The sequence below is a fragment of the Chaetodon auriga genome, chromosome 3 (assembly GCF_051107435.1).
Source record: "Chaetodon auriga isolate fChaAug3 chromosome 3, fChaAug3.hap1, whole genome shotgun sequence".
NCBI classification, from domain to species: Eukaryota; Metazoa; Chordata; class Actinopteri; order Chaetodontiformes; family Chaetodontidae; genus Chaetodon; species Chaetodon auriga.
The window spans coordinates 24,423,508-24,448,321 of NC_135076.1; the positions used below are offsets into that span (position 1 = coordinate 24,423,508).

General features: G+C 45.7%; 1 protein-coding gene across 8 annotated transcripts in view; it reads left to right on the forward strand.

Annotated features, from left to right (window-relative positions):
- Nucleotides 1–24,814, forward strand: part of dab1a (DAB adaptor protein 1a) — a 189,363-nt gene that overhangs the window by 136,160 nt on the left and 28,389 nt on the right. For 7 of the 8 annotated variants that reach the window (XM_076726332.1, XM_076726333.1, XM_076726339.1 and 4 more), the window contains 3 exons: nucleotides 3,266–3,539; nucleotides 21,439–21,578; nucleotides 24,671–24,769. In XM_076726332.1, the coding sequence (XP_076582447.1) occupies nucleotides 3,470–3,539; nucleotides 21,439–21,578; nucleotides 24,671–24,769 (309 nt within the window). In that variant the 5' untranslated portion in view covers nucleotides 3,266–3,469. Of the gene's footprint in view, nucleotides 1–1,132; nucleotides 1,263–3,265; nucleotides 3,540–21,438; nucleotides 21,579–24,670; nucleotides 24,770–24,814 lie in introns of those variants that run through there. The other variant, XM_076726334.1, reaches the window with a different exon arrangement.

The following is a 24,814-nucleotide window of genomic DNA, read 5'->3' on the forward strand; positions in this document are numbered from 1 at the left end:
TCAGATAGAATTGTCTTTGATTGACTTTTAGTTCTCTCTTTGGATTGATTGCACTCTATCAGTTGATATTTCAAGGTGTGTTAAACCAACCCGGTGCCTAAAACTAGCCGCGTTTGATTGTGTCTGATGGTTGATGTGGTTAAAAGAAAGATTCATCTTTTCCACATCTGAATCGTCACACAGTGCAACCTTTGGCACGTACTCGCGGTTATTCATCAACAAGTTTAGCAGACAGCAGAAATGCGTCGCTGATAAGGCTTCTGCAGTGGTGTCAGGATCCAAAGGTGGAGCTGGGAGGGGGGGGCAGACGTCGGGCGGAGCGCAGGTAGTGAGGAAGGTGGCGTAGGTGGTCTCTGTGATTATTCATTATTGAGATGGCAGGAGAGCTGAATGAGTGGAGCCGCTAATCTAACTCTGAGCCTGATGGACAGAACACAATTACCCTGAGAGTGGGAGGTGGGAGAGAGAGAGGGGAGGGCAGAGAGCCAGCAACCCCTCCCTCCACCACCTCCACCACCACCACCACCACCACCACCACCACCCCTCTCTTTCTTCCTTTTTTTCTTTCCTGTCGCCTGGCAGACTTTACTGTAGCTGCAGATGATTTCTGGGCATTAAGCTCCTGTTGGCAGCATCCTGTTTATGGAGTCACACACACGCACACACACAGGCAGATCCTCACATCACCCGCTCGCGCCTGTTGGCAGCGTCCCATTTACGGACGTCCAATTTACTGCTTGTTCCCCTCTCCTCGTCTTTCCTCCGGTCCGTGTCTCCTCTGGTGTGGCTTCAGATTGCTGTCTAAATCCAGACACGCTAAGCTACGCTCACATCCTGCGCCGCTGCTACTTTTAGCTCGCGTGCCGATTCCAGGTCAAACCGCCACTACAGTGTTCACGATGGCTTGTGACGGCACTGCTCTTTCCTTCATGTTGTCTGCACATGTGTGTGTGTGTGTGTGTGCGTGTGTGTTTGTGCAGCAGGGATTTGTACAGCTGAAGCTAGACATGCACTGCTTTTTTTTTTTTTTGAGAAATTAGCTTGTTCTCCCCTCCAGGGACTGTAGCTTAGATGTAGAACTCTTCCACGACTCTCCAGAGAAACAGCCATATGTCTGGAGCCTTGGAGAAGTCTGGAGAGTGGCGCTGCAGCAGATTTTTCATTCTTCAGCCTCAGAGTCTCGTTTCTTGCTCATTTTCACCCGCAGACTCTTGGCTGTTTTTTGCTCGCAATGGTTGGATGAGTTGGACTTCTTCAGCTAAGTGAGTAGCGCTCTCACAGGGGCAATTTAGCAGACAGAACATGAACTCAAAACTCATCTCACTATTCTTTTTCTTGATATATTTTGGATTACACGCTCAACGTGCAGCCACAGAAACGCGCCTTTGAATCTCGCTTTTTGCAGCTGAGGAATAAGAAGCTGTTATTTTCGGGGTTAAAGGCAGTGAGGGGGTTTCTAGGCTGCTGCTTTTCTGGTCCAAGTCGAGGATTAACAGGCTGCCTTTCTTAAACACGAGCTCCAGATGCTGCCTGAAAGCCTTCACAGCTAGAAGGAGACGAACAAATTCAGAGAACAAAAAGGAAGCAGAGGAGAGGGACAGAGGGGGACATGTTCAGGGTTAGAGCTGAAGCCGCTCAAACTCCATCCTTTCTCTTCTGATTTTCCTTCCTTGGGCTTTTTTCTCTCCCCTTTTACCCCTTGCTCATTATCTTCCTCACCCACTCTATGTTCCCTCACCCCTCACTTTCTTTCCACTCTGTTCGTTTCTCTTCCCTCTAACCCCTCTCTTCATACTCACTCTCTCTCCATCCATTTGGTGGAACAGTGCTGCTGATAATGCCTGTAATTGGAGTGACTCACACTTTTCTAGTGTGTTTGGACCAGATAAAGAATATTGTCAGCATTTTGCCGACATGGCCTCTGCTGGCAGAATTAAATGGACTCTGTTCTGTTCTGTCTGCAGCAAATTAAAAGCCTCTCAATTCATCTGTTCTCGCCCGAGGCTCACAGGGGCCTCCTATTCACACAGAAACACCGTGGAGGGGGGGAGCAAGAGAATAAGAGAGATTTCCCTCTTCCCCAAGAAGCACCAGTCTTTTGGTTTTGTTCGAGTTTCCACTCAGCCGCAGTTAGATGGAGACGGAGAGGGAACAAGAGGTCAAGACTGATAGTCAAAGGAGAGGAAGGCAGTCAGATTCATTATTCAGCTTGTCAACTGGCAGCTGTCTTCGTACTTCAGCGTCTCTGCGCAATAAAGGAGTTCGTCTGCATTTGTGCGTGCGTGTAAATGTGTGTGTGTTTTCACGTGTGTGCGGGTTAGAGTGCTGATCTGAGTGTTTTTGGCTGCTAGGTGGTAGCAGCACTTGCTGCCAGTCAACACTTCAGAATAAAGTAGCAGCAGATGGGCAAAGAAGGGACAGAGCGCTGGGGGCCAGAGGGGCCCATCAGGCACTGGACAGGGCCCAGGAAGAGCCACCAGTGTGGTTTCAGCAGTAAAGGAAATTACACATTCAAACAAGCTGGCTTGTTAGTTTCGGTCATCTTTGCTATTGGTGAAACGAACATTCAGCCGCCAAGTTAATCACCGACATGTTGCAAAAAGTCAAACAAGGCAATGAGCAGATGATCAGAGGTTTTAAAGCTCAGGGTTGGCCAAAATTATTTATTAATATGGTGAAATTGTTCCTAGTATCCCTTTGTAACCATCCGTCACAGTTTACAACCAGGCTGGTTCAGCTTTGATCTGCAGTGCTCACTGTTACACACAGTCCCTCTGTGGAGTGACGGTTACAGCTGCCTCCTGTTTGGTTTTACCACCAAATAAAGTGGTTTAGATAATCTAACTGAACTGTTTGCTTTGTCAGATTGTGTTTCTTTAGTGAGCTCCCAGGTCACCTCAGCACAGTGACACCATAGCTGTTAGAAAAGATGGCTAAAATAAGGCAGTAAGACCAAGACTGTAGTCATCCAGACTTTGGTGTAAATGAACAGAATTAATGCTTTTCAACTTATTTAGATAACTACTGCATGATTGAAAGGGAGTTGCTTTGAAAAGGTGAGATTGTTCTTCGTGCTGTGCCCTTACAGACACATTATTGACAGGAAGCAGGAAGGGCAGAGCGGGTCTGTCCAGCATGTACTCAAAGCCCCGATCAGACACAAGCTCCTTCTCACGCCTGCTGCGAACTCTTGCTCGGCTTCTCCTGCCAAGAGTAAACACAGCCTGACCGAAGCGAACCTCTTTCTTCCTCTCTTTCTCCGCAGCTCTCCGTGGGTGTGTGTGGGATGTTGTGTCAGGGCTAAAGCCCGTCCCTCTCCCATGAGCCTGTGTGCCCACGCACACACCTGGCGCCTCCACGCACACACCCGGCGCCCACGCACGCAAAGCCGGCACTGACGCTGTGAACTGGACCCTCGGAGCCCAGCGGAGCCAAGCGGAGCGGAGTCTAGCCCAGTTGGAGCCTGAGGATGTCAACAGAGACAGAGCTACAGCCAGCGGTCAGGCCCAGCAGCATCAGACGGGACTCCAAGAGGAAAGGTAAGCGCACGGTCACACCTGCTGTACACCCTTCTAAGATTCTTACTCATTACTCTATGAGGATAGAAATCCATTACCTTACTCACCTCTACATTAGGACCAGACCCTGGCTCGTGATTGGTGCTTTGCTCTGCCAGCTGTTGGACAAAGGATCCTGTTCTGTTCACCAGTGGTTTAGCTATTCGCACAATTATCTGTAACAAGGTTCATGTGCAACAAGTTTCCCATCAGTGTGCTTTGAAAATTGCTTTGTCAAGTTTCCTTCCTTCCTTCTGACTTATCAAAGCGCACAGCCCCCTCTGCCATGTTGTACTTCGTCTTGACAAAAGGAGCAAAAAACTAATTACTTTCTAAGGCTGTACCCTCAATACTGGGAACAAACAATTGTTAGACACTCTGGTATACACAAACACACCTTTGTCAGCAACTTTTTTTTTCTCTTTATTAACTGTGTCTTGATTCGCCGCCGCTGATGGATTTGGGTCAGGCAAACAGAATGCAGGGCTGCTATTGTTCATAGCTAATTAACAGGTGCGGGCGCACCGTGGCGCAGGAGCTTGCTACCAAACAGGTGCGAGGATGTTGTGGTTGGTGAGAAGCAAACAGATCCAGGTGTGAAAAGCTCCAGAGGCTGGTAGCTAGCAGGTGTATGAGAGCAGGCCTGGGTGGTCTCAGAGCAGAGGTGATGCCAGGGGCCAGGCTGGCAGCCATCACCCAGCTGCTCGGTGCCACCTGCCCGACTGCGAGAGCGACGCCTAGCATTCTCTGAATAAGCATCTGATTGATGTAGCAAAAACTGTGGGCACCTTTGGGAATGACACTTAATGGATGCACACAAACCACACAGAAACACACACACACACACTCGCACGCACTCACTCACTCACTATCACCTGCAGCAGATGCCTCATTGCACACGGTGCGCTTCAGCCCCTGCAAACAAGCGTCGGTTCCCCCATACGCAGTGTGTGAGGGAAGGCTGAATGCCTCTCATGTCCTATTTAGAAACAGTATTGTTCTGCTGCAATGGAGATCATGTTCATCATTCAGACTGCTCTCCATATGTGGGGAGATGCAGACGCACACACACACACACACACACACACACACTCACACAAGGACTGGGATTGAAGCCCAGAAGAGCATATGAGAGGAAAGATGAATGGTTTGCCTTCAGCATTCAGACTTGAGGGTTTTTAAGCTTCTCCTCTGCCTTCTTCCCCCATCCCTCTCTCTCTCTCTCTCTCCCTCTCTTTCTCTCTCTCTGTCACACACACACTCACACACACACATACACACACATGCACACACACAGATACCTGACACCTTGTCTTATGTCTGCATCTCTTTTTCTAAATGTTATGTAGAATTTGAACTGGGCTCACGCAGAGTGCTTATCTCTCTTCTGATCTGGGTCATCCTTCCCAACAGAAAGACAGACAGACACACACACACACGCACACACACGTGCACACACACACACACACACACACACACACACACACACACACACACACACACTCAGCAGGGTGATGAAAGTCAAATGCAATCATATACCACACACAAGCAACGAGCGTACTCTGGGAATAGGAAACTTTGATAATGTTCCTGTTGGCGTGCTTCGTGTGTTTGACCCGTGTACAAACAGCACACACACGTCTCCCCCCTGTCCAGCCCCCCGCCCGTCTGCCTCTTCAGAGTAGCTGGATTTGAATAAAAATAGCTCCACTGATCATCATTAGGGTGTAAATGGCGGCGTTGCTGTTGCGAGGATCCCTGCAGGGATAGTCCTTCACTCTCGTAATATCCTTCCTCTCCCTCCTCATCCTCCTCCTCCTCCTCCTCCTCCACACACTGCTCTGACTCCTAAATGACCTTGCCCCGAATGAGTGAGACGCAGAGGAGAGACTGATCAGGAAGTGAGAGGGAGAATGAGAGAGACTAATGAGTCAATGTGAAGGAGAGCTGTTTAATCTCAGGCCTTTGTTTCACAGTTCTGTGGTGAAGAATGTAATGAAAAAGACTATGAGACTGCTGCGTGTCACACATTAATCACAGGCGGTGTGTGCCTGCGTCGGTGTGTATCTGTGGGTCCACGAGTGCGTCTGTAGGTTTCTTTTGTACACGCAATTACGTTTTCATCGGTGAGCGCAGGGGTCGTTCTTCTAAGAGAACTTTTTTCTCCCTCCACGAGAAGCTTTTTATTGAATTACCATGACAAGACAGCGATAACCTCTGACCTTTAGCATTTACATGACCTGAGGTGAATAACTGCGGCTTTCTGCTGCCAGCTGACAGTGAATTAGTCAGTCTTATTGGTCAGGCTGGATTCTTGAAGTATAATAGCCTTTATTAATCCTCAATGAATCCACAAAGATTACATCTGTCCACCTCTCTAACCCTCTCTGATTTTCCCTCTCCGCCCCCGCCTCTTTCCTCCCACGCCTCTTCTACTTGTGTCCTTGCAAATCATAACAATTCCAATATTAATGCAGGCGCTAATTTAGACGAGATTAGATTGAGGCTAGCCTTTACAGCCCACTCACGCGCCCCTCATCGCGGGTTGCGTATATCTGTGAAGTCTGCGCAGCTCAGCTGAGGAGTGGCGTCCTCCTCCCAGTCTTTAATGGACTGAAGAGGTCAAACTCGGAGGAAACTATCATGCAAGAAGCAAAGAAAGATTTGAGACAGCTCATGAAAAATGCGTGTGTATGCACTCAGTGGCCACTTTATTGGGAACCCTCAGGTCGGGAACCACCTGTTGTCACAAGACGCTGTGCGCTGCCGTTTGTTTCCCTTTCTGTCTGTCGCAGCCTTGAAGAAAAGGGATGCGACACCAGTGAGACGCCCAGAGTGGATGTTTGTTAATCGGGATAACTGTTAGTTTTGTAAAAGGAAACACATTTTGATATTCTTCATTATCAATAAAACATAGAGTTGACAGTCTGCCAGCGCAAACACTTTTATGTCAAATCAGAGCGGCGAGCCAATTTGACGTTTGTGAGGAGCCCGACAGCTGCAGCACTTAAGCTTTTTTAAAAAAACTTTTACATCTCAGCGCCCACCTTGTAATGAAGCACGATGAACCATGGACGCCTTACTCTGGGGAATCTTTGAATCGCATTTCACACTTTCACCATGCAAGCAAATCATCCTGGCGTGACAACGCAGTGTGTCAACAACGCTGCATTTTGTCAAATGCAGTGTAATTAATACAATTACAGATTACACTTAAGATGTTACAGCATGCGTAATGAACGCGTGCTTCAGCCTGCAGAGGATCTGTGGGTAAAACGGGGTCCAAAGATCGGCCTGTTGAGCTGGCTGAGAGACGGTGGAGAAAAAACAAATTGTGTTTAGTCAAGTTAGATTCAGCAGAAGTTCAGTGTCTAGTGGCTCCGTTCTGACAAAGCTAAACAAAAAGTGTGAATAAAGATGAAAAGTGGTGAAATCCCGCTAAATGAACTGTGTTGATTTTGGCATGTTTCTGTGAAGCTGGCATCGTATTGTTCGTACAGTCCGTACAGACGTTATCAGGGTTGTGAGTGAATATTCGAGGCTAGCCAAATGTTGCTAAGCTCATCGCACCCCGAGCAGCCACTTTGGCAGGTAAGCAGCAATCACGTGGGTGTTATTCATTGCTAAAAACCCGACACTGACGTTTGTGTTTTTGGGATTCATCGCTCACAACTTTTCTATTTGCGGTATTGAATTCATAACATCATTAAATGTTCGAATAAAACGCTCGCTGATGCGTGTCTGTCTTTCATGATGTGACACAGAGTATGATTACAAGTCATAATAACTTCCGCTGCTGTCAACACACGCCGTCGACTGTCATCACAACGCTGAAAAATCACGACTTTCCCACAATGGGATTTGGCTGAGGATGTGTGGGAGGGTGCGTTCACAGTGTAGCTGGCAGCCAGCAGCATGAAAAGAGTGGTTAAGGGTTATAGCTGTGCAGCTGTTAGCCTTTGTGTGTGTGTGTGGATGCGTGTTTGCTCGTCTCTGGTGTGCGATTAGCAAACACATTATCTTCTTCGTGTGGATATTATGCACACATCCAGTCTATCTGGCACAATCACCGCAGCCATTTACTCTGATATCTCTCCCTGGGGAATCTTAGAGCACAAACAACAGTATTTTGAGCGTGTGTGTGTGTGTGTGTGTGTGTGTGTGTGTGTGTGTGTGTGTGTGTGTGTGTGTGTGTGTGTGCCTTCTATGAGAGGTAATCAGATCTGTTCCTTCCAATCAGACAGAGATTGAATTGAATTGGCCGTCCGTGTTTGTGGTTGTCAGTGGAGGCCAATAGTGGATGCGGGGAGATAGAGGACAGAAACACTCAGTGGCAGATCGAGGCAGACGCTTTCCAAACACGGCTTTTCCATCACTAAAACTATATTTAGAGATAACTGCCTCCTCTCGGTCTCCTCCTGCTATCTGCCGCCCTTCTCTCCCATCAGTTTATTTCTGGAAAATTAGCGACCTATCCATCCTGCCGTCTCCTCTTCTCACCAGTTTCCTCTCATCTATTTATCCATCCGCCTTCTAGAATAACCCGGGAGGGCAGGTGAGGGTGGTGAGGTGCGATCGCCGCTCTTCCCCGGCAGGCGCCTCATTCTGCAAAGCCACGTCTTCTCTCTGTGCAGCAGCTCCAACGACACACTCCTCCGCCCCTGTTCTTGAGTGTTAAAAAGCTTTCAAATGTGACCACAGAGAATGAGCGTCGGAAACGCCCGACGAGAGGAAAATATATAATGCTGAAAGCCTTTTATCTGCTTTTCCTGAGTCTTGGACTGTGTGTGTGTGTGTGTGTGTGTGTGTGTGTGTGTGTGTGTGTTGGGGGGGGGGGGGGGTTAGCGTGTGTACTCTGTGATCCTCTCAGTATGTCGAGCTCAGTCCTCTCCTCCACACTAGTCAGCGTGGCTTTTGCCCACCGCATCACTAACTGCGGTCTCCATAGCAACAGTTTGCTCCCTGCTTATAATTCGCACAAAAGGAAAACGTCCCGATGTCACACACGGGCTCTGACAGAGGCCGCCGCGCTCACCCCGCTGCGCTGGCTGAAGGACTGTGCGTCGAGGGGACGTTTCTCATTTGTTAGATGTTGACAGGCTGCTGTTTTCTGCTTCTGTTAGTTTTTTCACCGAACAGAGCTGATCTGAGCTCATCGTCAGCGCTGCGCGTTAAAGGGAAAGCTGTATTCTTAATTTGTCACGTCTTGTTTGGCGAATATTATTGCATAACTCCATTTTCTTGTAGCTATTGAAGGTGATTTATAAACCTGATTCCAAAAATGTTGGGAAGCTTTAAATGTGAATAAGAACAGAATGCAATCATTTGCAAACAAACTGTGATTACTGATGGTTTGAGTCCATGTAGTCACATCCTTTATCCAATCATGTGTTCACAAAGTGGTGAACCTCGCTCCATCCTCGCCTGTGAATGACTGAGCCTTTCCAGGATGCCCCTTTCATACCCAATCATGATACTCTCACCTGTCACCAATCAACCTGTTTACCTGTGGAATGATCCAAACAGGTGTTTTTGGAGCGTTCCACATCTTTCCCAGTCTTTAGCTGCTCCTGTCCCAACTTACTTGAAACACTACATCAAATTCAGAATAAGCAGATATTTACAAAAAGCAATGAAGCCGATGAGGTCAGGCATTAAATATGTTGTTTTTGTGCTGTTTTCAGTTGACTATGTGTCAAAAGGATTAGCAGATGATCCCTGTTTGTCTGTTTTATGTGTGTATTATACAGCGCCCCAACCTTTTTAAATTGGGGTTGAAGTCATTTTAAAGTAAGACTTCTTGTGAAGGTGTTCCCCAGATATATTGTTAATGCTTAGGTCAATATGGAGAGCGAGAAAAAAGGTCCATGGAGCAACAGAAATGCCCCTTTATTCTCTAAACGTCTCAGTGGGCCGGCGCATGTACCTGTTTGATTGACAGTTTGTAAACAGGTGAACCATTTCCACCACAGGAACTTTCCCAGGGGACCACAATCCTCTTCAGGAACTCAGGAACTGAACCTGCCGTTATACCGGAGGAACCAGTTTTACTTCAAGGTGTGAAAAAGTCCCTCTTCCAGGGGTAGTACTTTGAGAAACTTTGGAGGCCGAGTTTGCAGAGCTGATTGTCGCTGCAGCAGCTACAGCACGTGTGCTGCGAGTATTCTAGTATTGAACTAAAACTTTATTGGCTGTTTGCTGAACTTTTACGTTGAAAGGGGCTGAAATCTGCTGGTAATTGCAGCTAACAAGCTATGAACAGAGAGCATCTTGAAAGCAGTGGCATTGAAGAATGATCACCACGTAAATTAGCACATAAACTGACCGATCTCGGTAAGTTTTTAAGATGTTCGATGTGCTGCAGATCACAAACTAATTAGTCTGCAGAGTTTTGTTGTGCGGTGCACTTTTCCTTCAGATGATGTTTGTGTGCAGCACGAGATACAGTGTGTGTCCATGATTGTAGATAAGACAGTAATAAGCTAATGAGGGCTGCGGTTCAAAGTCGGTGGCTCTTCCTGTTTGTGTGAGCCAATGACAGAACAGTGGCCGTTACTGTTATATGAACATTCAGTTTTAAATGGTGGAATTTGACCAGCTGCATGCTTTATGATCAGCTACACTTCTCCTTATATAGACAGAGAAGCAGCAGCGTTCTGACTATCGACCAACACTTATCAATACCAGACTTTGATACTGATTCTGGAACAGACAAACGCCAATTTCATAAAATTGATTTTAACAAAGAGAACATTACATTACACATCATGGTACAATTACTCACTAACAGGAGGAAACTGGTCAAAGTTCTTGGAGCAGCTGGAGAAACTGATGGTCCTGCACTGTGTTGTTGAATTATTTGCTCATATACCTGGAAGAGTTCAATGTCGCAGACAAACAGGAGAAATTCTGGTCTCGTATTTCCTCATTATGAACCCTTTTTATCCATGTTTTTGGTGTAAGTGACTAATATGGACACCGACCAAAATTGGTCCAGTTGTGGCCAGCAGCCACATAACAGGCTGCATTGTAATCCCTCCAGGCATTTACATACTGTCGATGTAAAAGTGTTTGTTTTTGCCGCTGACAGGCTCAGATTGGTGTTCCAAGTGTCTGACAACATTATGGAAAGGATCTCTACGGAGATAGACCTTTTTGTTAAAGAGTAAAATCCTTTTTTGTTTAACCAGAAGCAGCTGCTATATCCCTCGCCAAAGCCACCAGACTCCATTCACAAAAGGAGCAATTTAATCATGGTAAAACACACTGCATTCAAACAAAACAAAACTCACCTAAACCTTCTCGTCTCTACAATCAACACCAACGGAAACAGCACTTAGAGCCAGAATATTTTCACATCTAACTCAGGAGTTTGAATATGTCGGACATAAATAGACATGGGGACACCTGGAGGCCTGGTGGTTGAGATGCTTACCATATAATTACAACAAGCCCAGTCTGATTCTGGCTTGAGACCTTTGTCTCACTGCGTATCTCCAACACTTTTCCTGTATTTCCTGTCTGTTTCAACACAGTAACCATGTGATAAAAAGGCAAAAAACATTAAAAAAAAAAAGTATCATCGTATTTAATGGAATTTATAGTATTTCAATTTCTCTTTGCACTGACTTATTTCAAGAGACGACAGGTCATGGAGTTTGCAAAGCAGATCTCTTTGTTGTCAACAGAGAAGAATTCAATTAGAATTTAATTTCAGTGGATCTGAAGGCTGATGATGATACACAGCGAGGAGATGGAAGAGAAGCACAGAGAGACACTGTGGCAGATGGCAGAGCTTCCTTTTCCTTTTCATGCTCTATGATGTTCTTCAGTCCTCCTTTGCTCCATCCCTCTCTTCCAGGACCCCGGCGGAGTGAATGAAGGGAAGGGGTTCATTACGCAAGATGAGACACAGAAAGACAGAGACGGGAAGGACAACAACTTCAAGTGGTTCCATATTTTGGCAGAGATGACAGACATGAGAGAGGGCTTTGTTCTGGCACACTCGCCTTGGCATGAAAGGCGGACTGCTGTGTTTTGAGGAGTTACCTGTGTTTCCTAATGCTTTGAAAGACGGGCCCGTAGTGTTCGGCAGTCACACACACACCCATGTATGCGCACAAACACACACACACACACACGCAAGCACACCTCCTGTTCACACAGGCTGTGGGATTTAGGAAACAAATAGTTTTGACACTTTTCAGTCAGATGTGTCTTTTTGTGTTTGAACAGACTAAATAATGTGTTTGCTTTTGTGTGTGTGTGTGTGTGTGTGTGTGTGTGTGTGTGTGTGTGTGTGTGTGTATTCAGGTGAGTTTACTAAGAGAAGAATGACAAGGACAGAGTGTGAGGTGCTTTTTCCACTCTCTCTGATAACAAGTATTTGTTGGAAGCTCACAATGCAGGGCTCAGAGAACTACATGTTCTTCTTCTGCAGCACAGTATGAACATTTAGGAAAAGTTGGAATTGAGCACGTGTGTGTGAGAGAGAGAGAGAGAGAGAGAGAGAGAGAGAGAGAGAGAGAGAGAGAGTGTGTGTGTGTGTGAGCCGTGGCTCGGGGGCGACCGACAGCGCAGTCCATGGGGGGAAGTGCTTCAGCGTTGCATGACAGGATGCTAGAGACTTGTTTACACAGCCCAGTCTCTGATGCCCTGTCAGAGCCCCGAAAACACACAGCAGCACACACAAACAAAACATGCACGCTGCACGCCCATGCACACACACACACACACACACACACACACACACACACACACACACACACACACACACACACACACACACACATGCACATCGACACAGTTACGTGCACACTCGCAGGCCACGTTCCCCTTCGTTAGTGAGACCAATTACCTTGTAATTAAAGCCAGGGCGGGAAACGAGCTTTACCAACAAGAGTCCTACGTAGAGAGAGGGATGCTGGGCTTCAGGGTGGAGGAGAGAGAGAATAGCCTCACGCTAGCAGAGGCATTATTGACTTGTTATTAAATGGGGAGAATGTAGAAAGGATGAGATGAAAAGAAAGGGCAGAGAAGATGATTAAATCACCTTATTCCCCTATAGAACAAGCTGCCTGCTGTTGTATGTTAGATGAAATTCATTTCCTCAGATGAAAACAGGACTCAGATGACCACCGCCGTCCCCACCATCAGAGCTCCATTCAGATTTTAGTCCAAAAAAAAAAAAAAAAAAAGTACATAACAGCAAATTCAGTTTCAGTTTGCAAACATGAGCTGAGTGCTTTTTCCAGATGACACAGAACATCTTGTTATGGTGAAGATAATAAACTTCTAACCCAACAGAACACGCACGCTCTGAAAACAGCCACCCGGAATGCAGCCATGCTGAACAGCGTGCAGGCGCAGAGCGGGGAGTTGTGCTGTTTTGCTCTTTGTGTCGTATTAAAAGCTTCAAGCATTTCCTAAAATTCTACTGCTTTGCATACCAGTAAGTGAGCAATAAAATCAACTCTTGCCGTGATCGTCTCGCACGCACTCACAAAACCCCCAGTGGGTTTGTGGCTGGATGCAAAGATCAATGCAACAAAAAATAACAAGCACAGGAGTCGTCCAGGCCCATGGCGAGTGTGTGCATATCGAAGACAATGGCTCTTTTACAGCTCAATACCACAACGTGTGTGCGGTGGGGCTGGGACTTAAACAAGGAACATCTCAGTGTTTTTATGCTTCGATAAAGCTGAAATTTTAGTATACGAGCATTTCATGAATTCCACCACATAAACACAGATCGGGAGAAGCTTTTACCCATTAAAATAATTAAAAGTTTACAAATTTAGGCAACGTGTAATTAAACTACAGAGTCAAATCATCAGATTCTGGCTGAATATCTGAGCTTTGTTGTTTTCTTGCTTCTTTCAAGTCTTGTTTGCAAATGTGTTGCTATGTCCAGTGGCATAATCTTATCATGTTATTATCTCTTTCAAAATTATTCAGATGAATTTGATCGTGGACCTTAAAATGCCAACAGTTCAGTCAAATAGTTTCAGCCACTATTTTAAGCCAAGTCCTCACATACATTTTTGAAAATAAGATTTTTTTCTCCTGTTCAAAAAATTTAATTCATCCATTTGAAAACACAACTGAAGGGTTGTCAAGAGCCGGCCAAACCAACACACGGCAATACAACCCGAACCCTAAAGCCATGTTGGCCAATCGGAAGCTTGAAAAAAAGCCATTACCGGTTGGCTTCCTGCAGCTAGAGGTCAGACCGGATCTCGTGTCTGTGCAGGGTCTGTGTCGTGTTGGATTATGCAGCAGTGACCTCCATAGTGCATTCTGGCGCCTCTGTTCCTCAACATGTTTGAAGATATGAATATTATATTGAAGAAATTTATGTGTAAACATGTAACAAGTCCTGTTGGTAAAGTTAGCTCCAGCATTATTTTGGCCACATCGGCCATTGCACGGAATTGCCTCATGCAAACAAAGGAGGATTCAAGCACAGGAGATAACAACGCACACTCTGCTGTCACAAGCCAAAAGCTCCCCGGTCTACAAGTCAGCACTGCATGTGTTCTCCATCAGAGACCTAAAACTGTGTTTGTGTGTGGACTAAAGGCCAAAAACCCATAGAAGAAGCTATGCTATGAAAATACCCCCTTCCACGTTAACAAAGCCCAGGCTCCCACCCATAGTGCTCATTGGATGGACGCATACACATCGTAAATACAAAGCTTGGTTTTCACCACTGTTCATCTTTGAAGCTGTGAGAGCAGCTGGACCAACCATCCCATCTACCTGACCACCCTGTTGAGCTCCTGAGTACTGACTGAAGCCACACGCTGAGGAGTCAGATCAATGAACAGAGGCTAGCATTAGCCATGAAGTAAACCATGTGACCGCTCAGTGTGTTACTGAGGGACCGCAGTAGAAACACGGCAGAGCGGTAATATCATATCATTGCACAATGACATGAAGCCCTGTGGAGGTAAGAGAGTAAGAAAAGCAGGCACAAAAGTAAATTGCCTGTTAACAATGTTGTCCTGCACTTTCAGTCGAAGGGTAAACATTTGAATTAATACGTTTTCTACTCGCAGGTGACACACAGACAGCGTTTGCGGTTTATAGTCTTCCCACCAAACACCAGTCAAAGTTTTCTCTCTCTGCTTTTCCAAAGTGACCTTGACATCAGATACAGGAGTTTCTGAGTGTGTGTGTCTGTGTGTGTGTGTGTGTGTGTGGGACGGTAATGGGCAGTGTGTTGAGTCTGTCCCTGACGTATTTTTCAGCTCTAATGTTTTTCCGCCACTGAGGATTGCTGGATGCCTCAGGACACACATGCATGCACAGACAGCTCAGGTCTCTGGCTGCGGCCCCGTCATCCAGGTCAGAGCAGCAGGTGGCGGGGAGCTGGAGCTGGAGCTGGGGAAAAGGGGAAAGAAATAAAGAAGGAGTGTCGGGATGAGAGGAACAAAAGGGCAAGAGGATAAAAACTTTCACCCCTCTAGCTTTGTTCTAACTTTGTTCGTTCAGGTCTGAAGCCTCCTTTCTTCTGCTGGTGAGCCACAGCTTTCTTCTTGCATAGATGCCAAATTACAAATAATAATAAGACAGATAAAAGATACCCACAGGCGAGACATGAGTTTGAACCAAATACATCGTCGTGAAAGCTTCGCATATTTTTAGCGAACTGCTCGTGCTCAAATGAAGCATCTTCATTTAGTAAACACAACAGCAGTTATGTTGCAAATAAGACAGAAAAAAAAAAGCACATCACAAAGCAAAGGCACAGCACTCACTCGTTTGATGAGTGGCAGCAGCACTTTATCATCTCATTTTACACCCGGCATTTCACTTCGGCAGCCATGGCGGTGTTTTTCCTAACGTGCATACACGCAGACTCAGTCAAGTGTGAGCCTTTGTGTGCCAAATCAATCGGCCAGAATTATGCACGGAGCTGAAGGGGAAACTTGTTGTTTTCTTGGCACATGCTGTTTGTGGGTTTAAAAGAGCCTGTGTGAGAGTGGGTATGAGTGAGTGCTTCATCTGAGCGAGTGTCTGATAGGTAAAGAAAGCGCCGAAAAAACCCCACACAGACATCCTCACACATTCAGCAGCAGGGTTTAGAAGCAGGATTAATTGGAGAGTAACTGCTGCGTTCCCTCATGTGCTGTTGAGTGTTTGTTGGGAACCATCCCAGCTGTAGTTAAGAGCCTCTGGGTGCTTCTTCATCTGGAGCAGCAGAGTGGAACAAGCTGCAAACTTCACCAGCCACTGCAAGCAATACAGGCCTGCCGAAAAGACGTGCTGGCATCAGCTTTTGACATCACTTTGGAGGAATATCGGCTGTTCCTCAGAAATGAGGAACAGGAACAGACTGATAAGCAAAAAAGCGCGAGTCCACATTTCTTATACATAGAGCTGCTGCTCATTCATTCATTCATTCTCACCCATTCTCCTCAAACTAATGGCCTAAAGTCTCTGAAGTCTAATGAAATTAATGAACTAAACTGTTATGCTTTGTTGGTCTTATGCTGGAAACCTTTTGCACTTCAATCTTTCAGCCTGGATGATCAGCAGGCGTTTGAAGGGAGAACAGCTCCACCATTAAAGATCAGCCCGAATGCCTCTGCAGCTCATCTGAAACGTGTTTGGACACATCAGCACGTGTCAGACTGTAACTGAGCCAGTAGGTCGGAGAGAGATTCATTAATCAAATATGTGGCCAGCAAACGAGAAAGCAACAAACCAGCTTCTGATCAATGTGATTAGATTAAGAGGGACATTCCAGTTTGATACAACCTGGGTCTCATTTTCATAGTTTTTGCCATCATCTCTATCAGTTATGATAATAATGTACTCACCAAGTTCATGGCTGAAACCTGGGAACGATGTCACAAAATGCAGCAAATGACCGTTGACTTATTTTTTAGATGCATTTCAGTGTCACTGACAAACTCACTGACAATAGAAGTCCGCTCGTCTTCTGCCAGTTAAATGTTTTTACTGTGAAGCTGCAGCAGTAGGAAATGGCGGGTTTGTATGCGCGGTAACAAAACAGCATTGTATTAATGTCGACACTGACAGCCAGCTCATAATACTGTATTTTCTTTCTTATGCACTGGTTCTTTTAACATGTTTGCAGAAACATTCAGTCTGCTGCGGGTAGTTCAGCTATCGAGGTTAACGACTCAGATAGAACAGTGTAGCACACAGCAATGAAAGGCTTTTATTGTTACAATGTACACTGTGTGACTTTTATTGGTGTGACAGTGTCCTCGTTAATTGGATAGAAATGTAAATATTCTTCCCGTTTTATGTTTGTCTGCTTTACTACGTTATAGCCTGCTTTTCGTCTTAAACATTAGCTAATGTGTTGGAGTTGAAGGAAATGATTGCAGGGATACAGGGACTTAAAAAGAATGAGGGACGGGGACCTAAAGTTGGGGGCCAGTGGCATCATAGACCCCTCAAAGACCCCCTTGGTTGTGCGTGCAACAGTTTTACTCTGATTCCACCATTCAGACTCTTTTTACCTACAAATAAAGTGGTTTAGATCATCTGGATAAACTGGTGATTTAGCCGGTAGTTGTAGTGATGTTGCCGTGTTTCCATATCTCAGAAACTACTCAGGTGAGTACAGTGTCATCCTAACGAATAGACATGATCCTGCAAAGGTTTGACCCAAGTTGTAATGAGAGAAAAAGAAAATCTGTTTGCAATATGTATGTAATCTTAATGTAACCCCACCAAAGGGGAAGGATCACACAGAGACAAAGAGGGGTTGGGGCTTTTGCAGCAGAGCGGGGGGGGTAAAAAGTGGAACCAGTTGAGAGAGAGTGATGGAGGGGTGCGCAGGAGGCAGAAGGTTACAGCTGCCAGGGGCGATGCTAGGGGCTTCCCTGAAGGGCTGGACGTACTGTACCAGCAGTCACCTGCCATCTATCACCTGTGGAAGTGTGTGTGTGTGTGTGTGTGAGAGAGAGAGAGAGAGAGAGAGGGAGGAGAGTCGGGGGGGTTCTGCCTGTCATAACGCTCTAATCCTGAGTGACATTTATCCAATAGAGGCCTCGCTCATTCATCCATCCATCACGTTCTGTTCCTCCTTTCCATCCTTTGCTCTACGCTTTATGTCCTTCCCTCCCTCTCTGCTTGTTGCTTCAGACAGACAGTCAAACCAGCCCTGAATACCAAGTACCCCCACACACACACACACACACGCACACACACAAACACACACACACACACACACACACAAATACTGTATGAGGCATTAGCTGCTGAATTCCAGATATTACGGCTCTGGTGTGGCCGTGCAGTGTGTAGTGTGGTTTTACACGGCGAGTTATGCAGATTTGAGTGGAGCCTTGTATTTGTGAATGTGTGTGTTCACCTGTGGAGCTGCCATGACTGATGCACCAGAAGATTTCGCTTTCATGAGGGTTGAGTATGATATGGTAGGCGGTGAGTGTGTGTGTGTGTGTGTGTGAACATGTGTTTGGTTGTATCTGTGCAAGTGTGAAAGAGAAAGATGTGAGGTGTGTGCATGTGTGCATGAGCGTGTATGCGTGTGCGTGCATATGTGTGTGTATGTGTGTGCATGTGTGTGTGGAGCAGCCATGACAGATGAAATGGAAGATTCTTTCATTAGTTGTGTTTGAAGCCCAGCGGGGTCACAGCAGTAGCAGACATTTAATTACAGCAGACTGAATGCTTCCCCTGCTGACACACAAAGGCACACACACACACACACACACACATGCACACACTCACAGGGAGGTCTTTCATGGAACATGCTCCCAAAAGGTAATAATATGAACCACTCAGCAGGAGAAGTAACCCTGGACCCGTCTACCTTTTCTCTCTTTCTTCCCCTCTTGGTCTTTCTCGACTTCCCCCTCTGTCTGTGTTCCTCTCCCTGGGTGTGCTAAGTATAGCGGCAGTAATGGTGATGGATGCAGATGGAGGGAGCAGGTCTTAAATGTCAAACTCAAATGAAAACCGCTGTTCCAGTGAGACAAAAGCAGCTGGGCACCTCCAGTGTTATTTAACACTCACACATACATACACTGGCCATACACCAGACTGTGACTATGAAGAAGTGGATCCTCAGACGAGTCCTTATTTCCTCTTTATTAAATATTTTAAGAATAAAAAATGAAATGTACATGTAAATATGAATGAGTACAGGTGTCATTTGGTTTAAAATTTGAGTTTTTAAGGAAATGCCCTCAAATATTTGAATCAGGTCAGGAGTTATTTGTATAATACGAACTAACGATTATAATATATAAAAATACTTTTCTGATCTAAACGTTATCTGCTGAGGTTGCATCTAAACGTAAGACTTGTGGCTGCAGCCATTAAAACATTAAAGGTGCCCTTGGAGTTTTTGACCACTGGTAGCGCTCTGGAGCAGTGTTTTTATGTTTTGTTTGTTTGGCTCACAGGCACACAATTGTGTTTCTGTCACTTTTGGGGACATTGCATGGACTTGCATTCATTTCTCAGAGACTTACCTTAACTTTAACCCACGTCTTCATCCTGAAGTTTAATGATTTACGTTATGGGGACTTGAGTCCCCACAAAGTGACTCTGTAAACAGATTCATGGTCTCACAACATGAGTAATACATTAACACACAGACACACACACTCACGCATGCATGCATGTGCCAGATTTACATTCTTTCATTGTGTCGATCAACGCTTTGCTGCATCAAAGTGTAGCAGTGCGCTAACAAAGGCGAAGAAGAAGAAGACTGCAAGTAAACATAAATATAAACAATGCACGATTTAAGAATAAAAAAAAAATCAACCTCGCAAATGTTTTATGAGGAGGGAAAAACACTCGACATGTTTGTTAGATGTCGAGAATACACACAGTGTGTTTCTGTTTGCGTGTAAGAAATGTCCACAGGGCACCTTTAATGTATTGTTAGTGGCTATAAGAAAAAACAGAACTTCATCTGGTTTATTAAAGTTTCCTGGTTTCTTCTCACAAGCAGGCAGATTTAAAGCTGTTGTTTCCTGACAGGCAGCTCATGTTTGCATGTGAAAGACATACGAGTGTGTTTCTTTCCCCACACAGCAGCAGTGGCATGTTTCATGTTATTCACACAGGAGATGGGGGGGTTCATCATAGCCACTGACAGTTGCTCTTAAACATACTTGTTTATGCACTCGCCTATATGCACATTTCATGGGACCGTTTCAAGTTTAATGAAGGCAATATTTAAATGTCTTCAAACGTCTCTGAGCTGAAGGGAAAAGAAAAAAATCCTCCAGTGGTTTAATCACTTACTCTCATCTCAGCCCAACGGAGACGTGACACAATAGTGAGAGCTCTTCTCTCTTACTCTCTCCAAAATAAGGACAGATGTTCTTCAGCTCTTTTGTCTCGGAAGACTTTGAGGCAGACAGTCAAGATTTACTCCAAGTAGGACTGTGACTGAGCGAGTGCCTGTTCAATGATTCAGTGGAATGAGCTCATCCACACCATATTTGTGTCTGTGTCATTTTTTATGAATGGGGGACAGAGTGTTTTCCTCTTTGAGATAGTTGGCTCATTTTTCATTCACATGGGACAAATTTCCAGACAAATTAATCTTTGCAAACACGATGTCCGGCAGGCTTGGACATTGAAAAAAGCTCCTGCTTGAGGCTTTCACGGTGCAGAGCTCTTAATGCGAGGACGAACCCTGCATCAGACTCCTGTTATTTCTCTGAAAATGAGGCCTTTTGTAGCCTTAAATGCCCTTAAACTTCATCCAACCTCTGGAATAGCACATATATGTGATTCAGGTGATCCAAGTGAAGCCTTTAAAAACGGGCACGTTCGTGTGTGTGTGTATGTGCATGTGTGGGCCAGCAGACAAAGCCGAGGGAGGTGGGAGATTAGTGTTGGACAAAGATGATTCAATGGAGCCATATAACACGACGCTCTCGCCTTTTCTACTATACTGCAATGCTGAAGGGACTGTATGAATGGAGGGAGTGTGAAAGAATGAGGAGAGGAGGAGTGGGACCTCTCCATCACTCCGACTATGACCTTCCAAGAGTCACGCTGTTATAGAGTACAGAACTAATGCCTCAATATATTATCTGAATATGCTGCATTATCATTACGCCTCTCCCTCTCACTATCGCTCTTGCAGTCTTTCACTCACATATACACGCTCAGGAACACAATGCAGAGACACACACGGATGCAGGAGCGTCTCCCCCCCCCCATACAATATTTGATGATGAAATGTTTGCGCACTGCAGGTGAGAGATAGAGAAACAGAACGGGAGAAAGATGGAGAGAGCACGACACAGAGAGAGCGAGTTTAGCCTCACGAGCGGCTATCCTCTCTCTCCCCTCCGTATTATGTCTGAAGAGGAGCGTTGTAGTCACTTCAGGAGATAACACGTAGACTTCCTGGACAAGAGCAAGGTCAACGCACGCACGCGCGCCGCCGCCGCCGCCGCTCGCTAATGCATGCGCACAACACTGGCAGCAATAGAGGATGAGGAGGGGGGGCGAGGGAGACAGGAGATAAGAGCGAAATGTCACGCTATTATTTTGCAAGAGAAATGGCCGCAGAGGAGAGCGGTCACAGTTTTAAGTCTAATCCCGCCGAACTTCATCGATTCTCGTGTCGGAGTGTATTGACGAGTGCCATTCATATGATACCGCAGTTCAACGATCTGACTTAATCACATAACGAGATGTCGCTAACGTCCGTAGCTTTGACCTGCACCATGGTCGTTGTTGTTGTTGTTTTTTTTCTAAGATTACTCTTGAAGCCTTTTGTGGTCTCTGTGATTGATGATCCCGAGGTAATAGCACTGGTCAGAGGTAGATGGAGGTCCTTGACTGGAAGATGTACTGTAGACTTCAGTGTGTGTGTGTGTGTGTGTGTGTGTTTCTGCAGGCCAGGATCGCAGCGAGGCGGCTCTCATCAGGCGTTTTAAGGGCGATGGCGTCCGCTACAAGGCCAAGCTCATCGGCCTGGACGAGGTCACTGCCGCCCGTGGAGACAAACTCTGCCAGGACTCGATGATGAAGCTCAAGGTAAGGAAGGTGTCTCTTCTTCTCCTTCTCTCTCTTAACGCATTTTAAATTCAGAATTTACTTCTTAAAGTTTCTTACAGTTGCCAGAAATTACTTTAACACCCAGAAGTGATGTAACATGATTGCCCACAGCCACATTAAGCTCCACTGGGCATCAATAGCCAACACAGTTGTCAGTCCACAAATGGTTTTTCAAATTCATGCATATTCTAACGTTCAACTTTTGAATATGCATGTTTAGCACAGCAGCACAACTGCCCCTGTGTGTGTGCGTGTGCATGCATGTGTAGTTTGTTGCGATTTTTCTATGCAAATCGCTGGAAGGGTGGAGGAAGACAGACGTAAAAAATGAGGACGTTATCATTTATAGGCAGGACGATGATCGGTGCAGGAGGAAGTGAGGAGGTTAGCCATATGGATGAGAAGGGGATCGGGGTGAATGTCTCATTTGCAAGGACAGGAACAATTAGAGGGGGAGGTAGACAGATGGGGCAGTTAGCAGAGGAGAAGAGGCATATAGGAGGGGAATCGTTTGGATGAGAGGTGAGAGAGAGATGAGAGAGGATGAGGAGAAACAGGCCGTTTATTTACTCATTTATGAGTAGAGGTTTAATGAACAGGCCGATTCAGTGAAATATTTTACTGTAGCAGCCGTTTGGGAAACACATGCGTCTCTGATGTTACACCTGAAAATGTTCAGATGGTCCAAACTTTACACAAACCCGAGATTTTGCTTCTTTCTCCACAAAGAAAGAGAGTTCGGTGCGTCGAGCTCCTTATTCATTATTAATTGTCCCTCCGCACATGGGATCCACATACCGCGGGAGATATTTAAATTGAGAAAATGACATTTACGTTTTGTTTGTGTAGTGAAAACTCTCTCCAGCCGAGGCAGAGGAGGGTGAGGAGAGGACAGACAGCTCATTGATCAAACAGCTTCCCTCCTCCTCATTTATTCAGACAGGAAATCCATCAACTCTTTTTCTCTGATCTCTCCACCTCTTCTTTCACACCGCTCCTCCCTCTCCGAGCCCGACTCCCTCGATTCTCTGATCTCGTGCCGCTCTTTTCTTCTCCTTTTGTGACTCACCTATGCAAATGGGCGTGGGGTGAACGTAAAGGGGAATTCCACCCGTAGGTACACTTGTAGTGTTATAAATCATAAGTATGTCACCATGTGTTCGGGGAATTCAAGCTGGATGTTGTCATGAGATGCTGCGATGTAACTTTTTGCTGTGCCTGCCTTGTTTTACCTTTCTACTTATTATTGATTTCCTACGCTTCCCATAATGCCTCTCAGCAGCCTAAGATATGACATTAAGGTTTAGCATTCAGGTCAGTTGATAATGAACATGCACTATTTGGTGGATATTTGTTTTCCCACCTTAAAGGGATAGGTCAGGTTCAGGTTGTATGAGGTACTTGTCAATATTATCAATCAATAGTCAGTGTATTACCTCCAGTAGATGGCAAGCGGCGATGCCCCTCTTTGGAGAAGCTGACAGGAGCACCAGCACGGAGGCGAAGCTGTGCACTGATGTTTAAAGGATCAGCAGCAAACTGTATTTTATCCACCTAAAAGAAGGCCCAGCTAAGATAACATCATCAGCTTAACTGTGTGCTACATTTGCAGTCTTTTCAATGCTTTGCCATCAGACGACCCTTTCTTAGCTGTCAGGGTCGGAAAGTTGCGAGATGGAACTAAAATAAAACTTCACTTTTCTGAAGATTTCAAAGACGCTGCGTGCTTGTGTTTTTCCAGGCTGTTCAAACAAAGACGTGTCCTGGTCACCACGTAGAGTTCACCGTGGTCCGCTGAGCGATACTGGCCTAAGACGGCTGTGGTTAGTTGCACTGAATGTAGACATCAACTCAAAGCACTCAGGTCCACATGTACAGCGATCATTTCTCTGGCGAGGGTTACGTAAGCCCACCGCTAAATAAGCCAGACCCTGCTGTTCTCAGCCATTAGGTAATAAAGCTCTAAATACTTCGAAACACATGAAACGACTTACCGAACAACCTGTAAAGAAATGCAGCGGTTTCTGGTTTCCTCCAGTTTCTGTATAAAATTTCTCTTTCACTTCAGTCTCCATCTGCAGAAGTTCTTCTTCTGTATAATCCGGCCCGTGAAGGTTTCCTCTCGCCTCCACAGCGCTGCTGTCATTATCACTCTTTTCTGTTTTCGTGTATTTGTTGTCTCCTCCACAAACCGCTGAAAGTCTCGCCCTGCAGCGTAATACAGCGCGCTTAGAACGGAAATTTTACGGTTGAGGAAATGTAGTGCCAGGAAAGCAGAGGGCTGTCTGACAGCAAGGTAAAAGGCTGGAAATATCGGAACTGTAGCGAGCACTTAAGCTGATCGTGATTGCTTTAGGTGGGCCTTCTTTTAGGTGGATGAAACAGGTTTTTTGCTGCTGACCCTTTGCACAGCGGTACATTGCTCTGCCTCCATGCCTGCGTACTCCTGTCTGCTTCTCCAACTCGGGGGCTTGCCAGCTGCCCCCTGCTGTAGGTAACACACTGACCATTGAGTCATTGCCTCATCTTTCCAGCCATTTTTCCAAATAGTGTTGTAAAACTGCCGAACCAGTGGTCTGAGAATGTTCTTTATCAGCCATTATTCACACATGTGTTCTTTAATGTACTACAGTCTTGCTTGTTAGCAGTTATTTAGTGCGAATAAATGAATATCTATCAGTAATTAATTAAGTTTTGTCCATGTCATGGTAATATTCATCACAGGCGTGCCTCAAAAGACTCGTACGGACTAGTGTGGGTGGAAAAATGATCTCCTCTGTGATTCATTTTCTGTGTGACTATTAACTGATTATAGAGTCAGTGCAATGTGTGATTTTTGTTGCTGATGTTGTGGAGACATTTATTGTCAAAGTAAAAGAAAATTACACAATCCAACAAGAAAATGGTCTTTTTGGGAGAGAAAGGGCCCTTTATGATCTTACCTTCCCATTACAGAGCTCATGTGTTTGTGGCCTGCCTCTAACATGTTTCTTTGCTCTGTGTGTGTGTGTGTGTGTGTGTGTGTGTGTGTGTGTGTGTGTGTGTGTGTGTGTGTTCCCTTCTGTCCTCAGGGCATAGCTGCAGCAGCACGGTCTAAAGGAGAACACAAACAGAAGGTGTTTCTGACCATTTCCTTTGGAGGGATCAAGATCTTTGATGAGAAGTCAGGGGTGAGCTCAGAAGCAAACGTGTTTGTGTTTGTGTTTGTGTGTGCG